This window comes from Ammodytes marinus (assembly GCF_949987685.1).
Source record: "Ammodytes marinus genome assembly, chromosome: 14".
Classification (NCBI taxonomy): domain Eukaryota; kingdom Metazoa; phylum Chordata; class Actinopteri; order Uranoscopiformes; family Ammodytidae; genus Ammodytes; species Ammodytes marinus.
In genome coordinates, this window is record NC_137218.1 from 10,570,594 (window position 1) to 10,595,049 (window position 24,456).

Consider the following 24,456-nt stretch of genomic DNA (forward strand, 5'->3'; position numbering starts at 1 on the left):
AATCTTCGAGGCTGGTGCGTGTGTCAAGTGACATGTGATGGCCCAGTGCTTGTGGCAGGGCCATTTGGTTTGATTCATGGGCTGTCAGTGAATCTGTGAGAGATGTTTAAGAACCAGCACCAAAAAACCACACATGAAGCTTCTCTGGGTAGGAACAAGGTCTTCCTCACAGCCTCCACCACTATGTTGACTGTTGTTTCAACATATTTACATGTTGGGCTATGAGATTGGACCACTTATATGACTTGCTAATGATGTACAATATCCCTCTCTCTCTCTCTCTCTCTCTGACCTCCAGCAGTGAAAGGTCCTCATATCGCAACGATGGGTGGACGGAGCAGGACGGCCTTCCTGTGTCTGTGGGCTGGCTTGCTCTTTGCCAATGGCCAAAGGTAAGACCAAACATTTTTAACTGGCAAAATGCATTTGTACCTGTGTCATTGGATACTTCCAAAAAATAAGAGCGCCACAAAAATAATCTTCATGTATCATTGTGTACAGCGTTTATATGATGAGGAGGTTGAGGCAAAGACCCAGCGGACTCATTATAGTAGGTTTAATTGTTGCCTATAGGATCAATATATCACTAGAAAACTAATTATGTTTGGGGGACAAACATGGAGAAGACTACACTGCATTGGGCCAAATGTTGAATTGCATGTTTGCTGAAAAGGACAGTTACCTTTTGATGTTGGTCTCTGCGTTTTGCTAAATGGTCAACTGGCTAGTAAATATAAGTCACTAAACCGGTTAGTCAGCCAGCGGTCACCCTGCTGCGCTGATATTATGCCTTTCTGCTTGGTGTAATGGGTTACACCCTTACACAGCATGTTCACCATGGTTGTAACTGGGGCATCCCCACAGCCAACCTACATGCTTAAGATTGCATAGAAGTACTAGGAAATGCAACAGAGACGATGAAGAGCCAAACTAGTCACAATCCACGTTACCATAGGGTTACACATTTTGTTGGTTCCCCATCCTGGTGACACATCATCTACATTCAGTTATTTTAGACCTGGTGGTTGACACAGTGGGTGATGCGTGCTGCAACGTATTATTTGGCACAGTCGCGTGCATATGTGTTTCTGACAGTGACTGCAGGGACAGTAGGGTCGATGTACAGACACACTTCTCAATGTCAACACTGAGGTGTCGGATGTCATCTAACCTGAAGCAGACAGAGAGAGAGAAGAAAATAAAGAGAGAGAAAGATAGACAAGGAGTGATTGGATGAGAGGTGACAGCAATAAGATTCACCGTCATGTAACTGCAACTGCATTAAGTCCTACACTATTCAAATGCAGGGGCAGCCAATCACGTGTGTCATACCTCAAGACATCATAATCTTATTACACTTATTTTGAGAATTAATGTGGAGAACTTTGGACACCACAGTTAATAAACAAGAAGACCAGTTAAACATTACAAAGAAATAAAAAAGGCCAAAAGTGCCATTCATTAGCTGTAAAAACTGCGTGAGAACATTCAAGCTCCCATCTCATAGTGGTTCCTGGAGAATCCTGGAAAGACTGAAGGGGATCAGGCTTTTATGCACGGTTGAATAATTCAGCAGAACTGTCACAGACAGTTGACTTGGATGGTGATGTCTTGAGGTCCAGCTTGCTTCTCCGCCAGTGACAACAGCTGCACCACCCTCCCAAAAAAAACGCAGTGCATGTTTAAGCTTACACGCCCTGAGCGCTTGCAGAACACAGAGTCAAATGTGTCCTTTTTTAAGTACATGATGCACCACAGCTGGCGGTGATTGCACACCGATTTGGTCAAGCTGATTACTTATTGCGGACGTAGCCTGGGTTCGAGACGTACTGGCGAGAAAATGGGGGAGGGCCATCTGATTTACTGGGTTTTGACGTGCTGTATGTTGTGCACATTAGGAGCCAATGTAAAAGTACTGATTACTTCACTGAGAAACTGTCACCGCAAACTGCAGAGCAATTATCACCCAAAGATTTACTGTATAATCCCATCCCCTTTTTGAAGTCGAATCGCACACACACTCACGCACACAACCCGGGGGATTTCGTCGAGACGCGGTAATCAGGAAGACCTAGCACTCTGCTACAGTATGTTGCCAACGAAAGAAATTGCCTTATAATTAGATATCAGAGAAACGACAGTGAAAGAGAGACAGAGAGAAACCCACAGTGAAATGGAAAAGGGAGAGAGAGAGTGAGATACATTGGCAGAGGGAGAGTGAACAGCACTGTTGCTGTTCAGATGACCTGTAGATGGGGATGGTGTACAATGTTTTATGAGGAAGTGGCCACTGGCTTGATAAACATGTGTATTCTTTCACAGCGCCTTTTTGTCTCCGGTTTCTTTTCTTTCCCTTGGCATATAACCCCATAAAACCCCACAACCCGTGTTTCTCTTGTGCACTGTAAAAAATGTCTGCATTCAAAAAAAAAAAAAAATATATATATATGCATATACATACATACATATACATATATATATATATATATATATATATATATATATATATATATACAGTATATATATATATATATATATAATTTTTTAATGCAGACGATATGTGACGATATATTATTCCATCCATTCCCAAGATGTAATATATGGTTTTCTACTGGGTTGAGATGATGCATTTGATTTGACTTGTCCGTGTCTGGAATCAAGTTAAAATAAAACGGACCATTACTCAAGAGACGAAAGGTCAAAGAGAGCTGCCCTTTGATCGATTATTTCCTTCGTTTGAACAAGAGAAGCGTAATTTACTTCCACCGATTATTAACGACTTGTGAGGATAGATTTTTATTTCCGTCTTTGTATTTCCCCCTGTCAAGTATGTCTAAATTATTGGTGAATTTAAAAGAGCGCAGGGACACCATGTCTTGTTGGCAAGATAACTGTAACCCATGGAGTCGACTAAAAAATGTTCTAGTGTGCTGGTCTGATTTGGGCAAATTGGAAACGCCTGAATGAATTTATAAAGTAGAAATATTAAAAAGGGAGGGGGGGGGAGGAGCTTGTGTTTTAATCTAGCCTCAGCTGATGCTCCAAGGGTGTATCAAACATGTATGATGTCTGTATTTGTACTTAAATGGCTTTCCAGACCTGAACAAAACAGAAGAATTATTGTTTAAAATATTAATATTTAAAAGCTGTTACCTTCAAGACTGACAAGTAACACAATTGCTCAACGTGGTTTCTACAGTTTTAATGCTGGCTTCGGTTTTCAGTGCGTTCTCTCGTTTTTTTGGGAAGATAGAAGGTCGCTTGCGAATTAAGGGAAATCGGTGGCATGGAGATGCACTTTAACCCCTTTTTATACAAATCCATGCGTGAAGCAGATAGCGCGTCCTTATTTAGAAATGTGGACACGCTGGCATTCAAAAGTCTAGGATCTACCTCAATCCCACATCTTGGAAGGTGAGCTGTGTCTCTCTAAAGCGCCACTCCCCAGTTTCACTCGACGGTATCCTTCACCAGTTCCCAGCCGAGCTCCCGTGCCTTTTATCTCCCTCTCCTCCATCACCATTATCTCCATCTTTTTTTCTTCTTTGTCTTCTCTTTAGAGCTTCTTTCGCCTGTTCTTCCAGACGCTACTCTCCCTCCCTCCATCCCTCCTTCCCTCCTCCTACTTTTCCTTCCTTCCCGCTGCGAGTCCCCGCTAACTAATCTTGATGACCTCTCCCTCTCCTTGGAGCCGCTCAGCTAGCAGAGCGTGTTTCCAAACACTTGCTATTTATTTAGCAGGCAATCAAACCAAACAATATTGGCATGAAAAGAGGGAGAGGATGATTATACCATGAGCATACAATACACTGTTAAAGACTTTCATCCTGATTATTATCAGCACTATATGCAAACACATGCATGAATATGTAAACACACTCACATATGTGCACAGACCCTACGTCTATACAGCACATGCGTGCATTGATTCAGGTGTGCAAACACACATCCGCATACACATGTACACACCCTCTTTAAATATTTCTGACGCATCCTGCCTTTATGGTACAATGTAATTATAGGGCTGTGTCCCTGATTATGCGTGTGTTGAAATATTTATACTCGGAGATGCTGCAAACTCTGCTCTCACCGTTACTGATTGTAACTGTTTTCGGCATTGCTCTAAGCATTTTGTTTCATGTTCAAAGAGCACATTCAGCAAGGCCTTTGTGGTCTAAAAGTCCATATTAAGTTATAAATAATGTATTATGATTTCTCTCTTCTCCCGCTCTGTGAGATTGTTTGAGTGTGGATGTGTGCGTGTGCGCATGCACATTTGCACGCCTAGTTTAACATATCCCTGAATAATATAACTTTAACACTCGCAAACATGCCTTTATTAATATAAAAAAAAAATCCAAATGGAGGATAATTTAGCCTTGTGGGATGTTTTCCGTTTGTGTCCATCTCTGAACCCATCTCATGATCAATATAATCTAAAACCATCATGGTCACACAAAACATTGTAAAATGGCAACAACAGGGAATGTGTAAGGGTCATACAGAATAAAAAAAAAATGTCTTGTCCGTTTCTATACAATGTGATAGATGATGCATTCTGTGCTAGCGGTGTTCTTCAACAGAGCTGTCAGGCTAACAACAGAGCAAAGTCCTTCTACTTCTTTTTTGTTGGTCTTGATGTTGTATGATTCATATTCTGTTTGTGATTACTCTTTGGCAGTTCTTGGACTCTAGCTGTGACGACTATTACAATATTCTTCTTTGCTTTGCTCAGCTCTAACAACGGCATGACAGATGAACAGAAAGATAACACTACAGTGTTCACCAAGATCTTAGACAGCCTTCTGGATGGCTATGACAATCGCCTCAGGCCAGGACTGGGAGGTCAGTAAACCCAAGTTACTCACTGTATTTAGGAGGGGGGTGGGAATGGTGGGGGGGGGGGTATGCAAATCTCATTAAAAAGACTCCTACAAATGGCTCACCTTCCACATAACTACACATAGTAATATCCATATGGCTATATGTTACGGAGTGGGGAGGGAGGGTTGCTTTCAGGGTCAGATTTTGTGTGTGTCATATTCAAATAAAGAATTAGCGACTCGTTCTTCACCTGCTGCTTCTGTGAAGCAGTGAGTTGTCATAAAGCCAGCACTTATAACAGAACACAGTGAATGACATTTTATTGTGTGGGCGCCCCCTCAGTCAATTGTCCATTGTTAGAGAAAATGAGAGATAGATACAAAATGGCAGCGAGACTGGGAGACAAATCCAGAAGCAGAAAATAAGCGAAATATAGAGAACGAGAGAATAAAAACAAGAGCGTAAAAGAGAAAAGAGGGAGCGATAATGTGAGAATTGGTGTGTGAAGAACGTCGCGGATCGCACAGTGTGGTGCAAAAAGGCTTCAAACAGGCAGGGGGATAAAAACCAGGACCGCTAGAAGTTCAGCAGCCGAAGGGGAAGAAATTATGGATTATGATGGGTATCTTTCATAAATCATGCTGTCATATTTCAGTGTCAGAAGCACAAGGAGTGAACTCCCTGCACACACACACACACACACACACACACACACACACACACACACACACACACACACACACACACACACACACACACACACACACACACACACACACACACACACACACACACACACACACACACACACACACACACACACACACACAGGCCTCTGCTCTCCACTCAAATTGAATCCCTACTTTAGCCATCATTATTATGGGACCAGAATGGCATGCTTTCAGTAATACAGCGATGTGCAAATGTATAAAGAGATTGAACCACTGTCCGGGTAATGGAGCCGACACTGAAACCAATACCAGCAGAAATGTTTATTGACATCTGAAATGAGCATTTTTATAGTGGTGTTTTTGTTTCAATGTGTGTGTGTGTGTGTGTGTGTGTGTGTGTGTGTGTGTGTGTGTGTGTGTGTGTGTGTTAAAAATAGTGTTGAGTAGATTGGATGGATCAGAGTGCTGTAGCCAGGTGGTCTTGTATTAACAGGTAGTTAGGGGCTAATGAATGCCACTAATAGTCACTCACTCTGGCAATTTCCTGCTTCAACAGAGCGTCTAACTGAAGTCAAGACTGACATTTTCGTGACTAGTATTGGACCAGTTTCGGACCATGACATGGTAAGACTCTTTTCGCCTCTGTAAATGTCACTAGTTTCCGCCGTGTCCCCTGTCCCTTCCCCCTCACCTCTTGTCTTCTAACCTCTCTAGACACAGTGGTCTCCAAGCTGGGAGATCATTCTAATTAATTGGATGGTTTTATTTCATTAAGTCCAGATGTGTTAATAAACCTGTCACACATGTGAAATGTATTTTTCTAGTGCATGATTTCGTAATCCCAAATAACATAAATGTCACCGCATACTCATAAAAGTCACTCGCACGCGTCTTTTCTTTTGCACGCCAACATGTGCCGTGAACTCTGACCGCAAACTGTGTTTACTTTTTTGGAATGATGAAAAAAAAAAAAATGAAACATCACACAGTGATTGACAGCTATTGTTACAAATACATCATTGCAGTCTAAAAGTATCACATTGAGGTGCTGATCTCAATATCGTTAGTGAGATGTAATTAAATGGCATTAAACATAGCTCTACTTTAAATTATGTTGCTGTGATTTGGAAGGTCAAGCTGCTGTCAAATCCTATTTAGAGATGTGTGACAAACACTACACTATAATGAGATGATTTGACGGTCGGTGGCAATTAAAAATAGCAACTTTTCGTTATAAAATTCAAAAACATCTGATTCCGAATATGAATCACCCATTTAATGATGTCTTTAGTCTCCGTCAATATGCTACCTGAAAGAGGCACTAGGCCCTTCAAGCATGAGCATCTGATGTCTGGAAACCAATTAATCTCATCCAAATGTCTCACTGCCTCTCTGTTACCACAACTGTTATGTGCACGTGGAGTGTGTGTACTCCATTTGACATAATCTCAGTTAATTGCACTGGCTGACGTGCAGTACTGGACTCTTTTTTTTCGCTGCTGTGTTAAGGCCAGAAGGAAAAGCTGAGGAACATTTTCTCCATCTCCGGCCCTTTCCCTTTTCTCCTCTCCTAATACCTTGAAGCTCTGTTTCAGTTCATACTAATTATCTTACCCTGGCCAAGTGGAAGTTGGGAGGGCGGGGGTACAAGAGAACAAAAAACAGACTGAAATGTAATTTTTACAGCCTCCCTTTACTCTGCCGGGCAGTCATGTGTAACCATTAAAATCTGCTCTCAGCTAAAGTCATTAGCTGCCTTCAAAATGAAATGTTCTCCTAATTTTGTGTCCATTACTTTTTTTGTGTGTTTAATTCAGAGTAATGAGAAAAGAAGTTTCCCTAAAGATAAATGATAGAAATTATCATTTTTGGGGGCAATTTCCCTAACAATGCAATACCAAAAGACATCCCCACTTGTATGAAGTCCATTAAACAACCAGACCACATAAATGGAAAGACAACCACACATACAGCTATGTGAAATAGAGAACAATTATAAACTCTTAGCAGTGGCTGCATTCTTTTGGAAAAGATACCAGCAACAAAACCACCCACTAGATCCCTCCTTTGTTTGCAAAAGCCTTTAACATGAAGAGACAGTTACCAGCAGGGAAACTAGGCCAAGACTACCATAAGAGAGTCAAAGTGACAAGACCAAGACAAAAGGGAAACGGTGGAAGCACCAAAAAAGGGTATAAAAGAAAAATAAGGTTGGATTACTCAGCATAGTCCTCCATGCCAGCTGTAGTCGATAGAGGGGGAAATAACACAGCTTCAAGGTTGGGGGTATTGGCTTTTTTATTGTTTTCATTTTTTTCTATCTGTCCTTTTTGACTTCTGTTTTTTTATCTCACTCTCACCATCCACATACAGGAGTACACTATTGATGTCTTCTTCAGACAAAGCTGGAAGGATGAAAGGTTAAAGTTCAAAGGCCCCATGGCTGTGCTACGTCTCAACAACCTGATGGCCAGCAAGATCTGGACCCCCGATACCTTCTTTCACAATGGCAAGAAGTCTGTGGCACACAACATGACCATGCCCAACAAGCTGCTGCGGATTACAGAAGAGGGAACACTGCTGTATACCATGAGGTAGGGTGACGTTGTCCACTACACCTAAACTGTTCTGAGCTTGAGACCCTGTGTCGTTTTGAGAGCACACTACATTAGCTGAATAGAAAGCAGGGGTTAAGTTACTGTATATGAACAAATCATGAAAACATGACTCGGGACAGTTCCAGTGATCTAACTCAAATGAATTCCGTACTTGTTTCATGTGTTAGCCCATCTCTATATACTGTATGATGTTTTGATGCTGCGTTTAGCATTCAGCTCGAATACCATGAAGAAAAACACATATATTCTCTGTAATTCCCTACAACAACTCAGCAGTGACACATTACTGGAAAAAGTGCATTTGTTGAGAACCGTTTATAGCCAGGACTTTTAACACATCTGGTGGATTTTTGTCGTCACTGAGAATAAAACAGAAAGTTAAACTTTTAGGCTATTAAATTAAACATTTTCTGAGGTGCAATGCTTTTAAAATGTTTTACTGTGAATGTTCATGACGCACTCCGCCATATAGATGATGATTCACTCTAGAATTCTATTTTTATTCATATATTTATTTATAATCCTTTGGAGATTATGGTCAGCCATGTATAAATGATATGTAGCAAAGGCAGTGTCCTTCCAAATGTCTCTGTTTTCCATTGTAGTGTTCAACAGGAGAAATACTTTTTTTTTGTATCACTTTTGGGGGATGCTATCTGACAATAGTGAGCAGGGAGATGAGGTGTATGACTGAGCTGAGTTAAGGAAGACTCGTGGCGCCTCAGTAGCTATCAGCAGGACAGCAGGTTAATAAAAGCCTCGGAGACAGTCCGGACCTCCAAGCAGTGCACGCCACGGAGTGATGCTAATGCGAGATGTCTGAAGCAAGGATCGTAAAACATCCGTGTTAGCATGTTTACTAGCAGTGGGAGGGGGCAGAGGCGTAGCCCATATTGCTGTCACAGATGAGCGAGATGAGGGATGGATGGGAGATTAGTATGTCACGGGTGGCCTGACGTGCTTCCTTTTTCACCACCGCTGTCAGGAAATAGAAAGCTACGGCTCAGGGAACTGGAGCGTTTCTTTCTGGTGGTTTGGGGGGGGGGGGAGGGGGAGTAGCTTCAGTTTGACAGTGTTTTGGTGCTGAGGGACTGGGAAGAAGAAACAGTTCACTGCTGGTGCCTCACTGTCCTGAAATATCATTTGTGTGCCGTCATTCTCCAAGTCCTCTTCCTCGCCCATCTATCAGCACTGTCACCATGCTTTTTTTCCAACTGTCTTTTTTTCTAATACACTAACGATATATTTCCAAATCTCCCAAGGCTTACAGTAAGAGCAGAATGCCCCATGCACCTGGAGGACTTCCCTATGGATGCCCATGCTTGTCCACTGAAGTTTGGCAGCTGTAAGTAGCCTCTGTGCCTCACACACAACAACCTTACACCAAGGCACAAAAACACACATGAACACAGCACACAAACATGCCACTTTGACATGCTTGTCACTACCTCATCCAACTGGAAGCACGACCCTGGCCCCAGTTCCTGAGAAGGGGATGACAGTGTGTTAACAGCTGTTCCCCCCAAAGGAACTGTAGGCCAAAGCCCCCTTAGGTTTCCCCCCATTCAACCCTACCAGGCCACAAAAGACCCTGGCAGGCGCACAGTGCACCGACCTGTGTTTATCTGAGGCAGCACTCTCTGTAATATTTCCAGAGCATCACACCAGCTGCTCACCGCTGACAGCTACCCGCACTACCCTGCATCGTCCCTGAGAAGACAATACAAGCAGATAAAAATGATGGAGGTACAGGACAAGAATAGAGAGCGAGTGAAAAAAAAAACTAGCGGGTAGAAAGGTATTTTGGGGCTGAGAGAAAGTGAGAAAGCAGGTAAAAAAACACAGCAAAAGTGAAACAGATAGAGATGTGAGCTTCACACTGTCTCTGTGCCATTGCTCAAGACAGCAGCGCAGCGTGAGTGAGCGGACCAAGCCTCAACCCCCCCTTTAAATTGAACTCACTCCCTAAATATTTCAGTGATGAGCTCTCTCCCTTATGCTGCAGTCTGCAGTGGAGCCATCCTTTCCTCTGCAGTGGTCGCGGCCACACTGCAGCTTTTGACAGGTTGGGTGGCCAGAGGGAAGGAAAGGACTGACTTAGCTGTATTAAGGTCATGTTGTCCTGTTGGGAGCTTGTTTGTTTGTTTTCTTATAAGTTGAGGGATGACATGATGCGACATGACACAATGTGACACGACGTCACGTAACATGATAAGATGATCGAAGGAGACAACAAAATATGCGACAGGACACGAGCTCGGATAATGAAAAAAAAACGATTAGAGGAAAGAGTGGAGATGAGGTTAGCGCACACTCTCTAACAAGGTGAAAGAAAAGGATAATGTGTTTAAATAGCAAATGAGAAAAGACAGGCAGAATTGAGATGAGAGCAGATGGGACAAGATGAGAGAAGACAAGATGAGGTAAACCAAACCGAGAGGAAGACCCCATTTAAGATTCAACTATTTTATTATTCCCCGCCAGGCATCCCTTGCAGCTCCAAAAATATAACCTGGCGATGCAGCGCGGGACACCTGACAACCGGCAACAAAATAATTTATAACTTTTTTTTTCCACTTTTCTTCATCCATGTCAGATGCCTACACTCAAGAAGAGGTGAAGTATGTATGGACCAGAGGGGCTGCCCAGTCCGTGGTGGTGGCAGAGGACGGTTCCAGGTTAAACCAGTACGATCTCATGGGGCAGAGTGTGGATTCTGGTGTGGTGCAGTCCAGCACAGGTAGGCTATAATGGTTTCTTGATTACAAAGCACACTGAGAAATAAATAGATGTTTTGAAGGGAATTTTTTTTTGTTACCGCTTGCAGTTCATCAATTTGACACATTAAACGTTCACACTACCCCAGTCAAAGCTGCCGAGAAGGATTAAGGCACAATACAAACACACTAACATAGTCATTTTTAGTTGATCGCACAATAAATATCATTCTTGCTCATCGTTCATCACTTAACAAACTAATGGTCTGAAACTGCAAATGTTGGATCGGTTCATCTGCATTTTCAGTGGAATCAGTTTTGTCACAATACATGCAACCGGCCATGTCCCAGATTCCTAATTTCCCTACTGGCCGTTAGACTCTTTTTTTCGTACCTCCTCCCTTCTCCATTGATAGTGGCGAAAATTAGTGACAGCGTAAAATGGGTGACCTGTTTGCAGAAACGCTAACTGCTGGCACAAAGTAATGTGCGAGACAGCCCTATCCCCCAAAGCCACACTTTGCTTTCTTAGCAAACAGCTCCCAAGTGACTGTATGCAAGCTTGACTGAATAAGCCATGTTGATATAGTATTGTAGAGTATTTGCTTGTCCCAGTTACTTGTGTTTCTGGTACAACACAAGTTCAACATATTGTTGTAACCGGATTGAACCTCAGTCCGTGCTGTTACTGTGTCGTTTCTCTCGTTTACCAATGTGTCTGAATGCAGTGATGAAAGGGATCATGTCTGGGTATTGGGCTTGTTCACCAATAACCCCCATAACTGCCAATAAATCCCCCCTCCAATAAAACTGAAGGCCAAAACACAACAAACCATCTGGAAAAAACCCAGTAAAGATTATAGGGACGGGTGCAATAGATAATCTTACCATATACTGTACTGTATCTTAAAGGAAAAGTATAAAGTTATTATCATGCATTATTTCTCACGTTGCCATGCCTTCCTTTTTCTTTTGTCTGCTCGCCACAGGAAAGTACGTCGTGATGACAACCCACTTCCACCTGAAGAGGAAAATTGGTTACTTTGTGATCCAGACATATCTGCCCTGCATCATGACAGTCATCCTCTCCCAAGTGTCTTTCTGGCTGAACAGAGAGTCTGTCCCTGCCAGGACTGTCTTTGGTGAGTCGCCTGTTCTCCTCTCCTCTAAACATCTGTGGCTAGATCAATGAGCCCATTGACAGAAGGTTTCAAATCTGTTTTTGGAATATCATTGTGGAAATTATGCCTAGGCACTTGCTTTCAACTATGGAGCCAGTGAGCAAGGCAATTATGTCATCATGTCTAGCGCTGTGGTATAAAATCGATATATTGTGATATATATTTGCGTTATATCCGTATCGATGTTCAACTCCAAAAAAAATCGATATTTTGAAGAAAATACATTTTCTGTTTAAAACAGGTAATGAACAACATGCACTCCTGTAGATGTTGCAGTGTGGCTAGTTGCTTCAAAGTGCCAGGTGCCATCCCCGGTGTTGTGACTCGGATGACAGAATTAGAGCATCCCCTTCCTAATACAAAGCTGAATATCGCAATATATCGCAATATGATTTGTATCATAATGTGCTGTGATATATCATATCGTGACCCATGTATGATGCATATCGTATCATGAAGTCCTTGCCCCACCCCTAATTATGTTGTTACTTTCATTCACAAACACACTTTCCTAATTATATAAAATGTATTACATGGTTTAAAACTCTGTGATCCATAATTGTCTGTAACCCATAATTAAGTTAACATTACAGTATAATGCAGTGGTTTTAAACAGGTAAAGAAAAACATTTTATCAGCACAATGCATTAACACAGATTCAATACAATACATTGTTTGGGAGCTATTTCAAGAAAAGAATACACAAAAAAGATGAGTTAGAGTTGGTGTATTTTGTTTTTTTTCCCTAAAATAAGTGACTGTAACGCCATCTGCTTGCAATCAAAATTGAAATACTTCAGACACTTGAAACTTTGGACTAAATAGGAGCAGCTGTGAGACACAAAGCTATTCCACACACACACAGCTGCCAATGGCCCTGGAGTGAGCTTTTCTTTTTGTTGAGCCCGGAAAAGAAAAAAAAGTTTTTGCCCTCAGTATTTTCTACAGTTTTAATAACACGTCTTAATTTGCTATGTAAGATAAGACCCCAGTGTTAGGGAGGTGCTGGAAAAATCTAAAAGAATGGTTGAGGTCCTTATGATACTATAGTATGCTGATGAAAATTGATGACTAATGTCTGATCAACAAAGCATATCAAATAGTGTTTACTTACCATAACTGGAAAAACAGTCTTATATAGAAGAAGCTCATTCATTTAAATGATTAGTTTTGGAAAATATGTGTATTTGCCTTATTTTATGAGAGTTTGATGCGAACTGAAACCAGCAAGTGATTGGCCTAGCGTAGCATTAACCCTGGACGCAAGAGAGATAAGCTACAGCTCAGAAATAACAACACATTTAAAAGTCACTGACTGACATGGTGTATCTTGTTTGTTAAACCTGAACACAGACATATACGAGCAAACAACAGCATTCTGTAGCAATTCGTTGGTGAAAAGTGACCGGGGGGCATTAACTTCCTAGTATCTTCGGGGGTTGCCTGGCAACCTCACAGTGACGACAGAGTTGGCTCGTTCTCCCCGTCTAACTCTTGGGAGGAAAGATGATCAGAATTTAAAATCGGAAGAGACACAATTTCCAAATGTCAAACTATTACTACAAACCTTTGAAATGATAATACATGTGAAAAAGACTGATTAAACGATTGCATATTCAGCCCTGGTCTTATTGTACAATATGTCTACTCCTACTCCTTCTATTCAGCCTCTGCACCAATGAGGTGAACAAGAGCTTTAATCAGCTGTGGCTGGCTGCAGTAGAATTTCAAGCGCAAGGCTCAGTGTGAATTCAGATTTACGTGCTCTGAATATGTTTCTACAATTGTGTGTGTGCTTGTCCCCGAATATGAAGTGTTTGTCAATGTGCGTGCGTGCGTGTGTGTACGCACAGCTTTGGCCTATGTGTGTTCATGTGTCCGTGCATGTGTACAAGAGTGATTGTATGTGTCTGTGTATGTGTGTGTGTGTATCTGGTGTGTCTCTGTCTGTCTGTCACACTGTCTTACATAATATAGCCAAAAAGGAAGGCTCTTGCTAGTCTGCAGCATGCTCTGTAGCAGCAAAGCACAGCAGCAGGCAGAATGTCCTTGAGTTACCTCACCCTGTACTCTTTCTTCTTCTTTTCTTTTCTCTCTCTCTCTCTCTTTTCTTTTTCTTCTTCTCAAGGATGTCAGTGTCTCCCCAGGTCCACTACTTAGAGAGCTTTCACAGAAACATTAAACATGCACCAGATTTTTGCAGCTCTGCAGTCTCCAGCAGCTTTTTTATTACGCTTGTTTTTCGGTGTCTTCATGTGTGTGTGTGTACGTGCGTGTGTGTGTGTGTGCCACAGCTCGCTACCTGCGGTGCTTGTCACGTGTCGGGGGAAAATGAGGATGGCCTAGATTAGATTCAAACAACTATCTAGGGCATGTGTGCGTCCCTCATGCTATCATTGCTGGTTCTGCTTCATGAGATTAGGTGCATGCAGCATGTGCACATGTAAATGCACGCGCACCACACACACACACACACACACACACACACACACACACACACACACACACACACACACACACACACACACACACACACACACACACACACACACACAGTCAAATTAACACATGCAATCGCTTACATGAAGACACAGAGCAGCACAGCATCCCAGTATACTAGGTAGGTCATTCATGTGATTAATATGAGCCAGCAGATGAACGGACTTGTTCTTCAAAGAGATTACAGTGTCAATATCACCGGAAATGAATCAATATAGACACAACAGACAATCAAGATCTTTCATTGCCATCTTAACCCTTTGGCTATCATCTAAGTCAAGGATTTATGCGCTACGTCAAACCATTGTACTCATGTCTGGTGCTATTACGATGAAAGAGTATACTGAGCTGTCCTCACACACACACACAAGCTATTACAATGTGTGTATACAATGTGTCTTTATCATGGTGAATCATATGCCATATGCAGACTAAATAACAAGCTACCAGGTGAGATTCAGTGATGCCTCAGGAATGATGTGTCGCATGCTAGAAAGAGGTTAATGTTTACTATGGTGTCCCCGCTTGTAATGGTACAGGGGGAAATTTGTCTCAGCAGTTCTGGCTCAATTTGTCTTGTTGACAGACTTGATATTGCTGGATACAGTGATTATTTTGAGAGCTGGGCTTGTAAGTGCCGCTTTAAACATTCAGTGAGTACGGTGTGATGCACACAGATGTCAGTTTTTCAAAAACAGACAGCTAAGGGCTTGACAGGGAGAGTTCCGGGATGCTAATACAAAAACATAATACTTGGTGCACTGTAGTTTGAAGGGCATTTACGAAATGCACGTCAATATGGGCATGTGATTCAACTTAAATTGCTGTGTTGTGCCTGAATAAGAGCCCAAGTCACTTTTTCCTTAAACGGCCTGTCTGGAATTTAGGTCAATTTGAAACGCAGCACAGGTCTATTGGCACATATTGCTCTGCCATATTAAGAGCACTGTAGATGATGTATAACTGGATTTCACCTTGTATGAACTTATATATATTATACTGTATAATCACAACATAATACATACGGAATATAACTCAATATGAAAAAACAAAGTAATACAAAAATAAGGATTTAGCAAAAAATACTATTTATTTATTTTTGTATTCATGGCCATATCTATTTTTTATTGTATTTACTTGTACATTTATATAATTTAGGCTTTATATTTCATAATTCTCTCTCATTATTCGTCATCTATTTTATGTATTTCTTGAGTAATTTACTGTATGCATTTCTTTCTTTATTTTCCCATTATGGCAATGTCAATAAGCAAATATTCAAAGGCAATATAGGCTTTAAAATCCACCGTGATGCTGCCCGTGGGAGAACAGAAGGGACTCATATTCCAATAGGTATCATGACTTTTCAATTCAGCCAAGTTCCATGTTCCATGTTTAGAATAAGTTCACGAAGAGTACAGGCCACAGGTTGTGCCGGAGGAATGAAGAATCTGCACAAATTCAGTCACTCCACCTATTCACAGCTTGGTTTTTCTTTGTTTTCATTTAATCTCAGTACCACAATATATCAAACGATGCACCGATACAAAAAATAAACAAACAATAACTGTAATACTATGTGCGCTTTCTTATTGCTACAATCTGATTAGGTGTATGCTTGCAACACAGATATCGCAAAACATGACAAATGCGGCATTGAAAACGCTATTTAAATCACATCACATTGTGTTTATGAAGCACAGCCTCTGCACTAAATCTGTTTCCTAAAGCCTGCCTTGTAGATGAATAGGCAATTTAAAAACACAGCAGTGGGTAGAGTTATCTTATTTATCATTGTGCCGATTAAGAGGCTGATTAGTTTCCAACCAGTATGGGTGTGCTGGAAAACTGTTGGTAATTTATTTATTTACAGTCCAGATGAAAACCAAATGAAACAGCCACTGATGGGCGCTCTCTCGCTATCTCTCTCTCTCTCTCTCTCTCTCTCTCTAAGCTGTAAGGGAGAGCAGTGCTCAGAAGATTATCTCGCTTCATTCTCTCACCTTTTAGGAGCCATTGGCTGGGTATTTATTTGTTCTCCCATGATGTTGTTTAATGTATCTGCTCATTAAGGAATAACTGTGTGTTTGTGTGAGCGTGGGTTTGTTTGTGTGTTGGTTGTGTAAGCACACAGGTGCATGTGGGTACGTCTCAATGCATGTGGTTGATCGCTATGTGTCAGTTAATGCCGGTTTGTGCCAGTGGGGGCTCATTCATTCATGATGACGAGCTGATAACATTGGACTGTGTTTGTATGTTTGTGTATGTGTGCGCGTGTGCACGCAGTTCTCACAGATGTGGCACTGGCACAGTAATTAAACTCCCCCCCGAGGCTTCAGTTATTGATAAGGCATGAATAAATAAGAAGCTGCAGCACAGCGGAGGTGTTTGATAGACATCCATCGCAGACAGCTTCACCCCAGGGACAGTTTGAGGGAATATAGAACATTGTTTGACTACTCCCTACACAACAGACATGTTCATTTATCAATGGACTTTACATGTGTTTACAACAGTGCTAACCGTGCTAATTTATTTAATTTAAGTAGAAAACTCAGCTGATCATCTTTACAAAAACATGTTATACATACTGTATACTGTACATCATGGTTAATCACAGCCCGATAAGAAAAATAGCAGCATTAGCATTTTTCTTTTTTTTTAAATAGACTTATGTTTTCAACACAATGAGGAAAGACTGAAAGTTGACCGTGAACTGTTCGATGCCAACACAAGCCGTTCACATGGAGACCAACTACAAATTGGTAACTGAATTGAATCTGTTCTCTGTACAATAACACATATAAATAATATCTAATCATATCTATCTAAAACATTACAAACAACAACACAAATGTGTAAATAAAGTGGCGGTTGTGGTTAGGTAATGAAATCCCCTAATTCCTTTGACTTGGAATCTAAATACAAGATGTGGTTGATGCAGGATAGAAAACAAGTTTCAGGGGCGCCCTTAGCTCAGTTGGTAGGGCGTCCCCCCCATGGGCCTCGGCCAGCAGCGGACCCGGGTTCGATTCCAGCCCGCGGTCGTTCTCTGCATGTCACTCCCCTCTCTGCCCCATTTCAACTCTGTCTCTACACTATCAATAAAGCATAAAAATGCCCCGCAAAAAAAACAAGTTTCACCCGAGGTATTTTAAACGCTTTCCTAAAGGCTTAAGCATCTTTTTAATGTGCAACAAGAATCGTCACTGCTGTCCTTGTTCAGGTGTAGTTCTGTATGCCATTGAACTCTTTGTAAAAAGGTTCATTATCAGCACTTTCTTTGAATGCTGTTTTTAGACTAATATACGTAGGTATTGAAGTCACACACAAAAGGCTGAGTATTCTTTGAGTGAGCTGGCGTTCCACTTCACAAAAGTACTTTTGACCTTGTTCCACATTTTGATTGTCATGTTTGATTGGTTGCCTACTCAGTCAAAACATGGTCAGGGGCAACTTGCTGCCTGGAACCAGAGAGCATAAGCGTAAAGAGAGAGTAGGGCTATTTTTTTTCCTGAAGGCTCACTCTCCCCCACAGAGATTTAGGATCTGTGAGCCAGTTACTGAGCAGTATATTGTACTCACTAAAATGAGTTTGGTCAGATTAGCTGACGGCTGTCATTCAAAGGCTGTCATTCAACTGCTATAATTTGCCAGAAAGATCAATAATAATAGTAAACACTGACTTTCTTTGTGATGAAAAAATTGGCTGTGACCTTAAATGCCAAAGAAAGTTTTAGCTCAATAATTTATTTTGTGCCATGCCTGGAGCAATTTATTTTCTAATCTGCAGCTTCCTATAGGCAGTCGAGCACTAAAAGTCCATACGACTTATTACCCTGATATACTTCAAATCAAAATGATATAAGCTCTACATTGCCATACATTGTCATAAACCTATTAACCAAGTGGACATTACCTGTCCAACATTTTTTTTAAATTTGTACTGTTTGCCTGTGTCGTCATATCAGACCTTTACATGCCTGAGGCTGCAGTGAAAGCCTTACCACCTTGAAATAGTCTGCATCACCCTGTCATTCATCACCTTGAATCCCTAATAAGATTTCCCCAAAATTTGCCTTCTTGCACAATTTTTCACTGTATCTTGACATTTTTCTTATATCCTATCACCGAGAGTGCATGTGTGTGTGTGTGTGTTTCAAAGTGAGTCTGCAAACACAGGAGGAAAACCTTGTTAGAAGATATGTATCGTATAAATCAAGTGTCAGCGCTTGTGCACACTGAGCTAAATTGAGTGGAAGGAACTCTCCAGAATTGAGTTGCACCACTATTAATCCAGTTAGAACTTTCCAGATCAGTGACTTTGTTCATTAACAGCCTTCAAAGCCTCAAGTCTATTAGTTACAAGATGTCAAATGGAGTCATTTAAAACCAGCTCGGGAGTCATGTTCTAATTAATCAACTTGTGTTGTAAATGATTCCTAAGCAGGCCTATCAACAAACAGACAAAAGAAGGAAAAGTGAACCTTTCCACATTGTTAAAGCCTACATACTGTATGCAGACTATTTTAAATGAAGGTAGGCAAAACAAGTGTATTTTTAGGAACAAGTACATTTTGAGATTTGTTTGTATTTTGCTACTTATAATTTATTAAAAAATAGGCCAAATTTTAAATTTGGCTCTTTGCGTCTGTATCTTTCTCCTGTACAACCATCTTTCTCTTAACACCACACAAATGCCTTCATGAGACCGACGTCACGTGTAAATACAAATTTTAGATTCATAAAATAAAAAAAGGTTGTATCCAAAATCAGTTCTGTAAAAGATTAGACCCTTTATATATGTTGTCAATTGAAATAACGATTCTAACTCTGGCTTCTTACAACATTTTTTATTTGTGGTTTTTCGAAAAGATCCAGATGTATGCATAATTAGTGATATATTGCCAAATTTGAGTATTTTATTCAAAAATGTCTGAAAACATTTGAATATAAACTTTATATCATTACTGTGTGTGAGCATCAAAGCTAACCAACATTTTAATGATGGTAAAATGCATGTATCACTCCAAGACTGTCCACACCAAATGTTTGTCTCTTTTCCTCGTGTGGTATTAAGACGTAGGAGGAGTTGGAAGACTTGTTTCCATGACGACGAGCTCGTCAAACACAGCAAAGTATATATGATTCAAGGCATCGAGGCGCTTTTCTGAAGTCTTGCGTAATACCCAGTGGTGATGCCTTCATCCGCCCCTGCAAAATTAACTGATTTACAGGCAAAATGAAATACCCGACAGATTGACGCCACTCTGTTGCCACCCACCTTACAATCCGCCTTATCTCACCTGCCATTAAATGCCCTCATTATCCACATGTATTTGGGTCATGTTGCTCCACATAACACATATCCCTGTGAACACTTCATCTTCCTTCCATCACTCCATCTTACCTCTGTAGCTCTCAGTATGGAAGAAATGGGTGTGAGGTGCTGTGCTTTTGTGCTGCAGCCTCCGCCGAGACCATAAATACACATGATTACCGGCACTGTCCCTTCTCTAAGAGAGTATGTTCTGGTCCCCACCTAATAAGCAGTGACACCTTGATGGTAGCGGCTACACTCCACTGGCAATATCAAGATACTGTTCTTAAAAACCTAGCCTTTGCTTTTAGTTAAATTGCACCTTTATGTGATGCACTAAATGTGTTGAAACACCATATCTCCTTCTTTAAGCATTAACCTTTTATTCAGTTGTTTCAACATTGTAGCTTTCCCTAACATTAACCAAGTGTTTATAGTTGCCTTAACATAACCGGTATTACCCTAATCATGCCTAATTTGGCTTGAAGAGGTACTTGAGAGAAAACAGAAATAAATGTGCACAGTTTTCCGCAGTAGGTCATTAGTGGTCCATCTTATTTAGCTTTTGTGTGTGTGTGTGTGTGTGTGTGTGTGTGTGTGTGTTCTGGTTTTTCTTTGAGGGTAGGTCCCTTTTTATTCAACTAAATGAATTATATATCGGGAACATTTGATGAAATCACATTAACAACAAATTACATCAGAATGAATTACTTTGACTTCGTTATTTGAGCCATAAGGAACACCAGCCATGTGTGACCACACACTGTGTACACCTGCTATACAGATCCAGTACATCCATCAGAGGTGTGCTGTTTAGTTGTGGATAACGACCAATCATTAAATTTGGCTCTTAATAATGAGGACAACATAAATCATCCATTATATATCAGCAATGCCAAAAGCATGTGCAAAGAGAGTGGGATGGTAGATGAGGAATCAGTGATTCACCACTTAACACTTCATCAGAACAGAGGTGGAAGAAGACAAAAGAAGAATTCATAATTCTGTAGGGATTCAGTAACATTTTCGTACACGTGTAATTAATAAGTGACGGCAACTTTGGGAACTTTTGCAGCTTGGAGGTGGTGTACACACTAACAGAACTACTTAACACTATAATGTAATCCAATACAAACATTAACTCACGTGTCGGAAACCTTTCTTAGACTGCATTAGAAATAAGTTGATTTTGAAGCTATGGACGGTGAGCAAATATTATGACAGTATTTCATCATTTGGGTATTATTTCATCCTCCTGAAATGTGTGAACGTAATGTGACAGCTTTTTCTGTACCTGTCTTATATTTGCAAATAATAAGTGAAATCGGCTGTCAATAAAAGAGGTAGCTATAACATGAGTCATAATAAGTAAAGGCCCAATTAAGAGAGATAATCTAGCAGCTTTATTAGGAGGCCCTGTCATTGTTATGTCTGCATTCTGGAGGTCCACAGGAAGCAACTCCTGTCATAAGAGGATTAAGAGTTGCTGCGTAAACCGACGGTGCATAAGTCATCAACACTGCAACACTAAGCAACTTTAACGAGGGAAAATAAGGCTGTAAACATTGTCAACTAAACACACGCAAAGCAAACTGATACAAACCAGTACAGAAGATAATTAGTTGAATGTAAATATATTTGTTATTTACCTAGTATTTATTTGAATGTTTTATTAGTTGATTTGAAAAGATCCTGGAATTTGTTAACTATTCAAGAAAAAAATATGAAGTTTACAGAGGATATAATGTCAATTCTGTGTATCTTTCTAAACTAGAAGTGTGTCTGTTGGCGTAACTTGTACATGTGCACCTGTGTTTTTTTTACATGAACATGTCTCTCCACATGTGTGGGAGGTTTCCTCTCTGCATATTTTATAATTCCTGTAGAAGCCAGCTGTTCACCACAGGCTGGATTGGTGGATTGTTTGTTGCTTGGCCTGATGTTATTTGGTGTGTAAACATCTGCAGTAGCCTGTTCTTTGATGAGCACCGCATGCGCTGACCCAGTTCCTCTCTCTCACTGCATACAGCGTCTCATAACAGCTTCCAGTAGCTTATGTCGTAGTTTGACGTTTTGGTTTTTCCCAGGGTGGCCTTGCACACTCTTTGATATGACACACTCGGCTGAAAAACTTGAATCAACTGTTTTAATGTATGCTTCTTCTTTTTTTTTTGGTTCATTGTAATGTGAGCGCTGGTGTGCTGGTATCATTCTGCTGAGAATTTACTATGAGTCAGCAGCAGTGTCTTTGATTCCAACTCCATCTTCCAGCTGCATCGGTGGAAATCTCTACCTTTTCCCTGAGTCTATTTAAAGCACAAGCCTCAAGACTGTATTAGCTGCTCACATAGATACATGTGTAAGAACTGCTTACTCGTTTGATCTAAGAAAAACTTGTATAATCTCTATGGTGCTTTGAGATTGCTGAATTTTGGTAAATATAGTCGTTGTGTAGTATTTACTGGTTCCTGGACAATGTTAAATAATATTAATTGTAAATGCGACACTCTACATTTCGGAATTAAAGCTATTTGTGTAACTTTTTCATATGAATAAATGTCGGTTACATTCAAGCCATCGCCAAATGAGATGACACAAAGTTGATTAAGCCTATCAGCTCCACAAAACTCTCTCAGTATGGCAGAGCGGGCACTGGTGTCGCCCACCGACACTGCCGCTGGAGCTCAGAAAAAGCCCAAGAAGCACACACAATGGTTCAGTGGTTGATTATACTGCAAGTAAAAACCTGGATGTAGAGCAGAAGTAATACAATCCATGTGTCATCACTGATGGCTTAAATCATGTAGATGCGCAGTGTTGTTGTAATTACTCAGAATATGACATTTGTTTGATCAGATTTAACATTTCCACCTTGTCTGTGTATCTCCCTGCAGGTGTGACCACTGTCCTGACCATGACCACACTCAGTATCAGCGCCAGGAACTCGCTGCCTAAAGTGGCCTATGCCACAGCTATGGACTGGTTCATTGCTGTCTGCTACGCCTTTGTCTTCTCGGCCCTCATTGAGTTTGCCACAGTAAACTACTTCACCAAGAGAGGTTACGCCTGGGATGGAAAAAGTGTGGTGCCAGAGAAGGTATTTGAAGCTTTTCTTTTGTATTCTGTGTATTCTAAAACATAGAGATTAAAGAATAGCTTTGAGAAAATATGGTTTGTTAGGCACTGATATGCCACATTTCGGCATTGATTATCCCAATTGTTCAGTTTATTTGTCTTTCCTTGCTTTTTCTGGCAAAATGAGGGCAAATCCATGTATCTAACAACTTAAAGACCTGTCACTAGACCAGACACCACCAACCAAAGCTATTATTCTAAAAACTGTATGAGCTGAATTTTGTTTCAAAGACTCATTCTTCCGGACAGTTAGCACTTAGCTGCTGGGGGAGCGAGGACAGGCAGGGAGCATTTAGCTGTTGTCGCCACCTCATCTCATAGAAAATGCAATATGAATAACATGAAGTGAACATTAATAGTTTAGTGTTCATCTTGTGTGCTTTCTGCTCCAGTTGTCTTCTCTGCTGCAGTTAGCTGCAGTGTATTCTATAATCTCCCTGTTATTTTTTTGGGAAGGAATAACAACAATAGAGGCCAACATTCAGTCTTAAATTGCTTAGTTTATTACTTCTATTTGCAAATATGCAGAAGTGAGGAATTCATATTTCGCAGGATTCTTAAATGACACACTCACATCATTAGTTTGGCAAAAGAGTCAAATTGCATGTTTCAAAAATCTGAACTGTATTTTTTTCTTTCTTTTTGTGTTACCTTTCCCCAATGCCTTTCCCAACAAACAAACAAAATCAGCAAAAGAAGAAGAAAGAGTCCCTCTTGAAGAAGAACAACACCACAGCCTACCCAGCTGCCACTGCTACAGCCTTCGCACCCAATATTGCCAGGGACCCTGGATTGGCCACTATTGCCAAAAGCGCCCCCCCACCCCCAAGTGAGCCCAAGGAGGAGCCAAAGCCCAAGCCTCCAGAGGCCAAGAAGACCTTTAACAGTGTGAGCAAGATCGACAGGATTGCCAGAATAGCCTTCCCATTGCTCTTTGGAACCTTTAATCTGGTCTACTGGGCAACTTACTTGAATAAGAAGCCCAAATTGCAGGGGATGAATCCACAACACTAATCCATGTTTTGTTCCTTTTAAAATGATACCTGTAATATCTTTTTCGTTTTCTTTTTTTCTTATTTATCCTGAAACAGGTGTTTATTTTCAGACAAACATGGTGTCCATGCTGGTTTGAATTTCCAGTTGTTGCATTGCTTCTATGTTTACCTAAAGTTTGAAGATTTTGAAAAAATTAAATAGAGAAAAAAAAGAATGACAACGATACAGACTTTTGAAAGGGTGTTGTTCAGGTCTCAGATGATGCTACTAAGAAAATGCTACTATACATATATAGCCAAGAGAATGCTATTTTACAACTGCACATAGCCCAAACTTGTTAGGGGGCTTTTGTTTCAATGTTGTTTTTTTATAATTTTTTTCTCTTTTTTCTTATTTTATTTAAACATGGAATCACAGACACAGTATAAGGCACTGGTGTATATGCATGGGCAGGGCATATTATGATTTAGTTTTATTCATTCAAAATGCAGATCA

General features: G+C 40.7%; 1 protein-coding gene across 1 annotated transcript; it reads left to right on the plus strand.

Annotated features, from left to right (window-relative positions):
* Positions 1-306: 306 nt before the first annotated feature.
* gabra1 (gamma-aminobutyric acid type A receptor subunit alpha1) lies at positions 307-23,979 on the plus strand (the record flags this gene model as incomplete). The annotated part of the gene is made up of 9 exons (XM_080041175.1): positions 307-392; positions 4,736-4,845; positions 6,052-6,119; positions 7,869-8,089; positions 9,376-9,458; positions 10,710-10,853; positions 11,820-11,972; positions 22,725-22,927; positions 23,656-23,979. Exons 1-9 carry the CDS (start codon positions 325-327, stop codon positions 23,977-23,979), a joined length of 1,374 nt encoding a protein of 457 aa, XP_079897301.1. The 5' UTR covers positions 307-324.
* Positions 23,980-24,456: the final 477 nt, after the last annotated feature.